At 38.0% G+C, this 12,429-nt stretch overlaps 1 protein-coding gene across 3 annotated transcripts in view; it reads right to left on the reverse strand.

The window, feature by feature from the left end:
• TTC28 (tetratricopeptide repeat domain 28) overlaps positions 1-12,429 on the reverse strand; it is a 563,147-nt gene that overhangs the window by 261,260 nt on the left and 289,458 nt on the right. For all 3 annotated transcript variants that reach the window (XM_070475504.1, XM_020876676.2, XM_070475505.1), the window contains 2 exons: positions 11,062-11,334; positions 10,040-10,170 (listed from right to left, as the gene is read on the reverse strand). In XM_070475504.1, the coding sequence (XP_070331605.1) occupies positions 10,040-10,170; positions 11,062-11,334 (404 nt within the window). The remainder of the gene's footprint in view (positions 1-10,039; positions 10,171-11,061; positions 11,335-12,429) is intronic.

Here is a 12,429-nt window from a genome sequence, read left to right on the forward strand (position 1 = left end):
CTATATCAAACAATACAAAAATCCATTCTGGAAACCTAAAAACATGCTCTGGGGTTTTGTGACAAGGAAATACTATATAAGGCAATCAGAAGTGTATTTGGAAATAGTAAGCATTAGTCACATATATATAATACTTAGTTATCACTGATAATCATGATTTCAAATAACTAGGACTCAGTTAACATCCTACAAATTGTATCATTATACAGAAGATACTTGAAAAAATTAGGATCTTTAGAAGTAAACTGCCACATAATGACAAAAAAAAAATATTCCTAAATATAACAACTTTAAACAATTTACTGTTGATCTTAGGCCAAGTCACTTCATTTCTATAGGCTTCCTATTCCTTAAGAAAAAAGAGAGGGCTAGATCTGGTGATTTTCAGTAAACAATATGAAGCACTTTTTTTCATAGGGCCTATATCTCAGTCCCTGCCCTATTCTATCACCTTTTGCGACACAGCAAGAGATGGCTCCCCACAGACAGCGCTGCAAGAAGAGGCCACTGGCCATGCAGTCGGGTGAGCACGCCCAACTTCACTGACATAGAGACGATACCACCACTCCTCCTTCCACTCAGACCAAAGATCCTTCTACTTTATTTAATTCTGCTTAATTTAAAATAACCATTCGTGGCTAATGGCTAGTTGGGCAATATGACTCTAAAAATCATCTGATCTGGTCTTTCTGTTTACAGACAGTGAACCAGCAACCAAGAGTTTCCAGAAGAGGTCTGCCCATGATACATAGCTGCTGGTGGCAAAACCAGGACTCAAAGTAAGATCTCCCAATTGTAGTCTGAAGTTCCTGCTACCCTGAAGAGAAAAAGAATGCAAAATGCTATAGCTGGAAGAGGACAACCAAAAATATAATGGATGAATGATGATAAATCAAACTTGAAAAAAATATAGGCAGAAAAAATGGAACAGGTGAGGGCACAAAGATTTGTAAACACATCATATGTTACATATACATACACACATATTCACTGGGTGTGCCCATTTCTTTTGATGTAATAACTATTTTGTCAGGAGGAGAAAAAGAGCTTTTAATAACTCATTACAGACCCAAAAGGTCTGACTTAGCCAATTTACACAAAATACAAAGAGCACAATCAAGAAATCGATGTCTTATCTCCATTCTCCACCAAATGTCCACTTTCCAAGTCCTACAGTCTTCAGTGATTTGCTGAGTTACAGCTTAACACTCTTATTTGTTTCTCAAAAGCCTGTAAGATACACACACCACTGGCAAGGTTGCCAAGCATTTGCCTCCTGAACTTAATATTCCCTTTGAGGATACGGCTCTCTGCTAAAATGGAATGCTTTTCACCTTTTAACCCACTCTCCTGTACTACTGAAAGTAAAATTATTACCTCTGCATTCCTTCTTTGTCTCTCTCTCAAACACATGCTGCCCACCCCCCACCCCCACAAACCTTTGCATGGATCTCACACTAGGGCTACTAATATACTAACATACACAGTGCAGAAAATGTCTGCAAAAAGGTCCAAGAAAAACAGCATTGTTTTCCGAGAAAGTGCTGTTCAGGATGATGTCATAAAAAATCATCTAATTAATTTCCTGTAGTTACATCCTGAAAGAAATCCAGAAGGCTCAATCTTCTCACAAAGTCAAGTAGTCTCTTTGGGGAGACACTAACTGTTCCTGTGAAACCACAGGTGTCATAAACTGATAAGGATTATGATTTACCTTTAATCTTCAAAATCGCAAACAGTGAAATTTCATTTTAAAAGATCTTTAATGTGGGAGGCATTATGAAAATGTAAAAAGTATCCTCATTAAATGTGTATTTTAGATTTTAGTTACTGACAGCAAAGGGAAAAAATGAGTAAAGGTATCAATATTAGGTATCAATATTCCTAAGGCCAGTAATCTCCTGGGCTTCACAGCGTTTCCTCTCCACATCCGAGAGAACAAAGACCAGCGTTCACAAGAGCCGAGGAGAGGGCACACTGCGCCCACGGCACAGCCTCAGTGCTCCTCCTCCAGGCGCCAGGCATTCACCAGTACGAAGCTGGGACCCCGCAGGACACCTGCCAGACTTGCACTCCTTGAGGGCAGGAGCAATAGCAGATTCAGCTTTATACCCAAAGGCATTATAGAGCCAGGCACCCAGTAATCACTTGGTAAGCATGCTTTGAATGAATTCATTAATAAATGAGATAATCAATATAAGTAAGTTATCCTCCTTCCCCCCCCCCCCGAAGCTGCCAGTTAATAACATCAGAAGACTATATTACAAACAAATAATCAATAAGCACCATAACTGATGACCAACCTAGATAGCATATTAAAAAGCAGAGACATTACTTTGCCAACAAAGGTCCGTCTAGCCAAGGCTATGGTTTTTCCATTGGTCATGTATGAATGTGAGAGTTGGACTGTGAAGAAAGCTGAGCACCAAAGAATTGATGCTTTTGAACTGTGGTGTTGGAGAAGACTCTTGAGAGTCCCTTGAACTGCAAGGAGATCCAACCAGTCCATCCTAAAGGCTATCAGTCCTGAGTGTTCACTGAAGGACTGATGCTGAAGCTGAAATTCCAATACTTTGGCCACCTCATGCAAAGAGTTGACTCATTGGAAAAGATCTTGATGCTGGGAGGGATAGGGGGCAGGAGGAGAAGGGGATGACAGGGGATGAGATGGCTGGATGACTTGATGGACATGAGTTTGGGTAAACTCCGGGAGCTGGTGATGGACAGGGAGGTCTGGTGTGCTGCGATTCACAGGGTTGCAAAGAGTTGGACACGACGGAGCAACTGAACTGAACTGAATCATAACTGAGCAATCACTAAGGGCTACAGTCTGCCAAACAATTTGAAAAAAATCTAAAAATTAATGTGACATGCTAAAGGGTTTAAAATATCCCCTGTGGTGATCATTGGGGAAACTCTTTTAACTTAAAGTATGTCTAATACTTCTTGATCCAGCAATCTCACTTGTCACACACTACTCTCGTCCTAAATGTATATAAAAAGACTTGTAAAAGGTCTTTTCTCCTGCAGCCATGTTTGTAAAAGGAAAAACAAACCTCTCTGAACACTCCACCAGCAGATGAATGGCACATTCATAATACATATACTACAAAGAAGTTCAAAAGAACATGGTTGATCTGTATGTGCTAACATGAAAAGAGGTTCAAGACTATTAAGTGAAAAAATCATTTGGAAAACAGTATCATATACCCATCCAGAAAAACAAAGCCATAAGAGAAAATAGCTAGAGCCATGGTGTATAATACAAACATAATAATTTAAACTTTCTAGCAACCACAGAAAAAGATAAAAGAAAAATAAAATTAACTTTAATAACATATTTTATTTAACTCAATGTATCTAAAATATTATCACTATATTGCCATCAATATGCAAACTTAGTAATGAAATACTCAACATTCTTTTTTCATTCTAAGTCTTCAAAGTCCAGTGTGTATTTTGCATTTATGGCACATCTCAATTAAAAAGCACACACATTTTAAATGCTCAACAGCCACATGTATCAATGGCTACTAAAGCAGATGGCATAGGTCTAAATGATACACTTCAAACTGGTAACAGTGATCACTTCTGGAATGGATTGTGTTTTAATCTTTTACATCAATAACTAACTCATATATTACTTATGTAATGGTAAAAACACAATAGCAAAAAACCAAGCATCATGGGAATATGGATGGCTAAAACAAACATACCTATTCCAAGGGTTAATGAACATCCAGCTAGAAAAGGAGGAACCAGGGCACACATGTACACACACACACACACAAAACCTAAGGATAAAACTAAACAAAGATATGCAATAGTTCTATATTGAAAACTATAAAACACTGCTGGAAGAGATTTTACAAGACCTAATAAATGAAGAAACATACCATGTTCATGGACTATTAAATTCATATATATTTATAGATTCAATGCTACCCCAATCAAAATTTCAGCAGGATGTCTGAGTGAAGAGAGGGGGAAATATAAGCTAATTCTAAGACATATATATGTTTTATATATTTATGTGCTGTATGCTGAGTCACTCAGTCTTGTTGGACTCTGAGACCCCATGGACTGTAGCCCACCAGGCTCCTCTGTCCATGAAATTTTCCAGGCAAAAATACTGGAGAGGGTTGCCACTTCCTCCTCCAGGGGATCTTCCTGACCCAGGGATTTAACCTGCATCTCCTGTGTCTCCTACACTTGCAGGCAGATTCTTTACCCTTGAGCCACCCGACATATATATGAATGTAAAGAACCTGGAATGGCCAAAACAATTTGGAAGAACAAAGCTATAAGCATTTCTAGAGTCAATAACAAACTACAGTAACTAAGTAATATGCTACTGTCATAAAGATAGACAAACAGATCAATAGCACACATCACCTTGCCTGTGACAAAAGTGGCAGACAGCGCAATCCCGTGAATACATGGTTCTGGGTCAGCTGGGTATTCACGTGGGGACTGAAGTTTGATACCCGCGCCAACCCAAACACAAAAGCAAACTCCAGGTGGCAGCAGAGCAAACCGTAAAGGTAAAGCAGTACCGCCTCACAGGAGGAGATCCTCACGACCTTGGGGGACACAAACATCTTCTTAAACAGGACACAAAGGGCACTAACCATTAAAAAAAAGACTGGTAAATGGCCTTCACCAATATTTGTATAATATTGGATAGAAAAAAACAGAAACTGAGACAGAGCTTCAGTAAGCAGAGACAATGCAAACAAACCTGGACAACAGAAAACATTGCTGAGGAGTCAAGGAAAAGATCTTCTATCCAGAGGGGCCATAGCAAGTAAAGACACAGAGGATGAGGCATAAGGCACTTTCAGCAAAGTGCGGCAAACAGACATGCATGAGCAGACTATAAGGTGTCTGACGCACAGGGCAGCTGGAGAAAAGTCACAGAACAAGATTACGGAGAGATTTGGACTTTATCTTAAAGGCAACAAAAAGTGGTCAAAGGCTTCTAAGCAGGAAAATTACATGATCTGAAATGAATTTTAGAAGGGTAACTCAAATATGGTTGAGAAAAAGAAGAAACTAGTATCAGAGCAGAGTTAAAACAGATTTCACAAATTAGAGTATTTAGATAGTCCAGTGTGACAAAAGGTGTGCAGAGCTCCTAACAGTACTTTTTCTAAGAGTGTCCAGTTTACTTGACTATCTGGGGGAAAACAATTTTACACTACAACAAAAACTGATCTTATACAGGATATGCAACATTCATATGAATCATTTAAATGATCATGACAATGATAATGCCCATAATAATGCTTTTTTGAATCCTTACTATGGCTCAGTAAGGAAATGGCAACCCATTCCAGTATACTTGCATGGAAAATTCCATGGACAGAGGAGCCTGGCAGGCTATAGTCTATGGGGTCACACAGAGTTGGACACGACTGAGTGACTAACACAACAATCTCTTATACTGCTGATGATAAAACTTGGTACAACTATTTTGGAAAACTGGTAAAAATCTTAATAAATCTGAACATACGCATGACCAAACATTTAACAGATGTTAAGTGCTGATGTTTACCTAAAGGTATATGTTTATAGTAGCTTTTCCATAACAGCCAAAAATTAGAAATAACTCACATGTCCATAGCACTTAGAAGAGTTATGTAAGTTTCAGGGACACAGTAATAAGTGGCCAAGCCAACATTCAATCCCAAGTTTGTCTAATAACTAAGTTCATACTCTCAGCCACTACACCATACTTGAAAAAAGTTAAATTCTTATGGCAGTAGCTTCAGGCTGCAATCACAGATTCAGGTAGTAGACACCCTCTCTTCTTTGCTTGGAGGAGAGCACCTGTTAAAAAGTACAGAAAGTTCTGAGAGGAGGCTACTGCAGCAGTCCAAACAAGATGATATGGCAGAAGGAAGGCACCAGAAAAGAGATTTCTTTTATAGAAAGATGAGAACCCACTAACAAATCAAACATACGAGTGAGGTGGCTTGGGCAAGAGGACAAATGGTGACAGCAGAAGTCAGCACCGATCGAGGGCTAAGTCAGGCATATTAAACTGAAGACGGGTGTCCAGGATGTACTTGGATAAAGAAATATGAAGCCCAGGAGAGAAATCAGACTGATAAAAAATGAAACAAAAACTTCCAAGTCACCAACATATGTGTATATCAGACTTCCTGAATAGAGAATAACATCTCTAAAACAATGTAACTCATGCACTCTTCTGACAACTAATATTAGCTCACAGGAAGGGTCTCTGTGGCCATCTGAAATTAATTTTGCAACTGCTAACACAGACAGAAGGCTAGTTAGAATGAAGGTGCCTGCTCTCTCCTATTGAATATCTGAAAACAGTTGTACAAAAGAAAAACATACTGCTCTTTAAGGTAAGTGGACAGTGGCTCAGGCTGCTTCTTGTTACTTGATAAAATCTTAAAATCTATTATAGCAAAGATGTAAGAGGCAGAAAGATGCAGCTTGGTTTTCTCACCAGTCACAGTATTTAAGTGGTTAATCTCTGCTTCAAAAGGCAGCTTTTTCCTGTATTTTACTTCAATATAAAAATAATGCAAAAGGAAAACCAGGATACAATTTGAGGTCACAGACACTATGTAAGAGGAGGATAGTCACTAAAAATTACATCCTCCAAACTTTGTATACTCAAAGGGTATGACTGCTTTGGGGGCAAGAGTTCTCAAAGTTCTAACCAGTGCAATAACTAAAAGAAAAAAAAAATAGGGGTACAACATAAGGATAGAAATGCACAAAACTATCATTATTTGCAAAAAGTCTGCATTACAAGAAAATCTAAGGAAATCAACAAAAAAAACCATGACCTATGATGAGAGAATTTTTGCATGGTCAATTATAAAATCTGCAAAGTAAACACCTTTTCTATATGCCGTTAGTAACTAATTTTTAGAAAAGACACATTGAAACAATATCCCATTTCCAACAGTATATATTAAATATCTACACTCCCCAAAAGTGTAGACCAGTGAGGGGTATAAAAGAGTAAATGAAAGAATAGACCACGCTCTTAAATAGAAGATCAACTATTAAAACTACATCAATTTATCCATAACTAACATGTAAATTTAATACAGTTTTAGTAAATACCACAATAGGAGAGTCTCTAAAATTTGACAAAATGATTTTAAAGTTCATTTGGTGGGAGAGGGAGAGACAAGAATATCCTAGATGTTAAAAATAATAATGATGATATGAGATTTGTAGTAGATGAAAAATATAGAGCAACCGTAAATAAAACTATACATTAGAGCACAAATCGCCCAATAGCTCAGTAGAATGATACAGCAATGTCCAAAATCATATCAATATACAATAACCAATGTTGCGATAGAAAATAGTTTGAAAATTAAAGATCTTTATAAAAGAAATTTTTTAAATAGTCAACCCAATAGACAGCAGAGAAATGTAAATCAAAATAATAACATACCGCTTTTAAACACCAAGCTGACCTTTTAGTTTTAACAGTAATGCCTACTGTTAGCTTTTATCCACTGTTTGTAGAACTGAAATAGATACAGCCCTTCTGAGAGCAATTTAGCAATATGTATCAGAAGTCTTAATGTTCTAAGTAAGCCCATTTAACCAAAGGAAATAATGAAAGACACGTTCAAAGATTGATCTACAAACATGTTTTTCTGGATTTTACAATACCAAAAAATTTGAAACAAACTAAATGTATAACAGTGCGTGTGTGCTAAGTCACTTCAGTCATGTCTGACTCTTTGCAATCCAATGGACTGTACTGTAGCCCACCAGCCTCCTATGTCCATGGGAGAATACAGGAGTGGGTTGCCATGCCCTCCAGGGAATCTTCCCGACCCGTGTCTTTTATGTCTCCTGCACTGGCAGTTGGGTTCTTTACCACTAATACCACCTGGGAAGCCTGTATAACAGCAGGGAAATAGATTAAATACATGATGATAAAAGACCTTCATTTAATAAAATGAAAGACCATTTAATAAAACGAAGAAATGTTTAAAATTAAGTGGAAAATATTTTCATGTATAATATTTATGTAATTAGATACAGCTAATATATATGGGTGTTCATTGGAAGGACTGATGCTGAAGCTGAAACTCCAGTACTTTGACCACCTCATGCGAAGAGCTGACTCATTGGAAAAGACCCTGATGCTGGGAGGGACTGAGGGCAGGAGGAGAAGGGGATGACAGAGGATGAGATGGTTGGATGGCATCACCGACTCGATGGACATGGGTTTGAGTAAGCTCTGGGAGTTGGTGATGGACAGGGAGGCCTGGCGTGCTGTGATTCATGGGGTCACAAAGAGTCGGACACGACTGAGTGACTGAACTGAACTGAATATATATCACATATTTTAAAAACCAAGAATCTGTGACTATATACACAATATAATAGAATGATTGAAAATATCTGTTTTAGACCTCATATGCCAATTTCTACATCTCTCTCAGAGGCCAGCTTGAGTTCTGCCTGTTTCACAGAGCTTCCTCAAGTCTATATCACTTTCTGCCTCCTCTGGAAGGACAGAATCTTGGCAGTGAATTAGGATGCTTTCCTTTTTTAATACCTATCACAACCCTCTGCCCCTAATTAAAAGTCTTTCTAATCTATCCAATAATTGGGCTAATATATACATCGCAAAGGTTAGGAAAACAGGGTATAAAACCAGCTCTTGACATACTTACAGCTATCTGTCCCTACACTAAATGGCCCTATCTAGATATCTATGCTATTTTAGTTTTTAAACTTGCCTTAACTTCTTAATGCTATCATTATATTTGTCTCTAGAAACCTGAGCCCTGTTTTTCATCCTTTTAACATCAAGAAATCAGATCATCTGGCTTATAAGGATTGCTTATAAACTAAGAGTAAATAGGCAAAGAGAAAAGTGTGTAGGCAACTTTCTTGAGAATAAAACTGCCAAAACATCACGGTCCTTGGTAGCTTTCCAAGGCTTTTATCTGACACTCATGGATGAGAGAGACTTTATAGAAGTCCAGCATTCTCTAGGGGCGATTCCAGCATGCCACTGAAGTAAAGGCTTTTTTCTTTACCATTCCTTTCTAATACCTGACTGTGTTCTAGAGAAATGAAGATCCTGGGTCATTTAAATAATATAATTAATCTCCATAATGTCCTACAGTAAAATTCTAAGATACAAATGTAACTAAACTTATTTCCCACCATATGGATGAATTCATAAATTTATTGTTGCCTCAGCTATTAACCTTCTCTTTCTCATTTAAATAATATTATATTACTATTACCATTTATGGAATTCCAGGTACCATGTTAGGTGCTTCACATATATTATTTATAATCCTATCACAACTGTGTACAGAATGAATGGAATCATAATTTTCTGAATAAGAAATAAGAGGCAAAGAGAAGTTAAACAATAACTTCCCCAAAATTCCCAAGCCAGGATGAATTGGAGCAGGCATTCAAGTCTGGGTCTGTCTCCCGCCAAACCCCACCCTCTTTCCACTCTTCAGGGACCATCGTGAGCATCTACTAGACATCAAGTCTCTAAGAATTTTACATTTCATTTATCTAGAAAAGACTAAGGGGATATTTCTCTGTCATTACAATTCAGCTCTCTTGAGGAGACTAAATATGTCTCTATCACCAGAGTTAAAAATCCACCAAAGAAACAGTGTGAAGGATTCACAGCAATAATACTCCATCTCTGACAAAGCATAATGTGTGCTTCCTTAATTTAATGGATATATCATACTGATACAGCTTTTGGCTAGTTTTACACATATCCACAGCACATGTGAAGAGCATAAGAACACTGCATTTGACAAGCTATTAGATCTTGAGGTCAGAGGCCAAGTCTCACCTATCTCTATATTCCCAAGCCCTGTATGTGGCAGATGTCCAACACCTCTTTGTTAATGAAAGCTAGAAGCAATGATTATCACCTTCTGAAAGTAATATATTAAGATAATTAAAACATTTTGAGCATCAGAAAAGAAAAATATCCCATGTTTCAAACAAACTGGTTTTGGTCTGCAGGTAAACTTCCTACCTCTCGATCCTTGAGTTTCATGGCAAGCACCAACTGATGCCTGTGGTTAGTGAGAGCCTCCCGGTAATTTCCTTTGGAGAAGAATGCAGAGCCCAGGTTCCCATGAGCTCGGCATTCTCCTGTCTGGTCACCTGAATTGGGTTTAAAAAAAAAGAGAATATTTCTCTAAGTTACAGCATTATTTATAATATATAAAGGCCATCTTAATTTGATAGCCACAGGTTTACTACTTAAAATTCCATTTGCCTTTTTTTCTTCCTCTGAAAGACTCCATGTGGGAAGTTATGGTCCTAGAAGTTAAACCTTTGGACAACCGTTATTGATGTTATAACATATAACAGGGACATAAGTTTCCTGGAAATGAGAGGTCCTTGCTTTGGTTCTGAACAACCATCATCTTGTTGGTTGGTTCAGTCATTTGACTCCAACCCTATTATAATATGTTGCTTCTTTACAAGTATGCCAATGGTAGACTCACCACATCTCTTCTCTTACTGCAATCTTCCAAGTCCTTAAATAATCAATGTAATGATTATTATAAACCATCTTTTTTAGTTTTTTTTAAATGAGGAAACAACTGCACAGAGATGTTAGGCAACTTGCCAAAAGTCACACAGTCAGTAAGTAGCAGAGTCAAGATTCTAAACTCAGCAGTCTGGCTCCTCAGTCCACACTCTAAACTACTGCTCTGAACTGTCTACTCCAACAAAATGATGGTGCATTCTCGTAGGCAAAAGTGTAAATTTAAGTGAAAGATCCCACAAATACCACCATTTGAGATATTAAATCAGTGAGCCCATATCTGAAAAGGCAATGAGTAGGTTCATCCATATCTTTTGGCCTTTTGGAAACTTAATACCTTGTTAAATGAAAAGCCCTAAAGACATGAGTACTCTAAAACACAGAATGTTCTAGAGGCAGAATCACTTTTCACTGCACATTTCAATCCCATTCACGTCAGGTTAATCCGTTTTCTTCATTTCCTTTCTGCACTAAAATAAAGGAGAAAAACAAAACTCTACCTAAGGTCTTGGCTACATCCAAGTCCTGCTGCATGTATCCCGTGCTCTTCTCTGTGTTTCCGAGAGACCAGTAAGCACTGCTCAGTGCAGAGAAAACGGAACCTCTCAGTTTGAGGCTGCAGGTGCCAATCTTCAGAGCGGCTTCTAAGACAACCACAGAGGCCCCGTGATGCCCAGCTGTCAGGAGTTCCTGCCCAACCACAGAGACAACCACAAAGGGGCTCTTGTCCAGTTTCATTTTCTGAAGCTGCTGATAAGTGGGCTCGAGGGAGTCTGAAGAAAAACAAAAGAAAACAGAGAATGTAGGAGAATACACAAAACAATCCTTTCTAACATGCTCTAGAAACAACGGTCTCTCAAACTTTCTATGGTCCATTTCAGGTACAAACTCTTCCAGCTTTTCATCCAGCACCATCCTCACTGTCCACTCATTCACATGACTGGACAACACCAAGGTCAGTCCAGCAATTTCCCTACTTCAATCTCACAGGTGTACGCCACACTCTTCCTCTCTTCTGGTTTTTCTTTGATTAGGACCCATCACTTTCCCTGAATAGTTCTCTCTTCTCTGACCTGCTGCCCTCTCAAAGTATCACAGGTACATCACTCAAGTCCCACTGCTACCATATCCAAGCAGACCTCAGAGATGCTGTGGGTCTGTCTGCAGACCACTGCAATAGAGCGAATGTTACAATAAAACAAATCGCATGCAATGTTTGGCTTCCACACATATCCAAGTTATGTCTACACTATACTGTAGTCTATTAGGTGTGCAATGGCATTGTGTCTAAAAAAAATCCCATTAATTAAAAATACTTTATTGCTAAAAAATGCTAACCATCATCTTGAGCCTTCAGTGATACAATAGCAACATCAAAAGTAACAGATCACAGACCACCAGAACAAATACAATAATAATGAAAAGGTTTGAAATATTGCAAGAATTGTCAAAATGTGATACAGAGACATGAAGTGAGCAAATGCTGTTGGAAAAATGGCACCAATAGACTCACTCGATGCAAGGTTGATGCAGACCTTCCATTTAGTAAAAAAAAAAAAAAAAAAAAGAAACAATATCTGTGAAGCACAATAAAGTGAAATGCAGTAATAGGAGGTATGCCTGTACTATCCCCAGGTCCTCCAGTCCACATTAATCTCTGTATCTAAACTTCTGATATATGTTTATAGTTAGTATTGCAGTTTGGCCCTTAACTTTTTTAGAGATGTTTCACGTGTGTTAATTTTTAAAATATTTTCCCAGCTAAATCTGAATACCATTATAGGACTGTTTAATACTTTATTATAAACCATTTCTATATAGGTGAAAGCTCCTAACACATCTGACATTCAATGAATGAAATGTTTGTT

This window comes from Odocoileus virginianus, chromosome 12 (genome assembly GCF_023699985.2).
Source record: "Odocoileus virginianus isolate 20LAN1187 ecotype Illinois chromosome 12, Ovbor_1.2, whole genome shotgun sequence".
Lineage (NCBI taxonomy): Eukaryota > Metazoa > Chordata > Mammalia > Artiodactyla > Cervidae > Odocoileus > Odocoileus virginianus.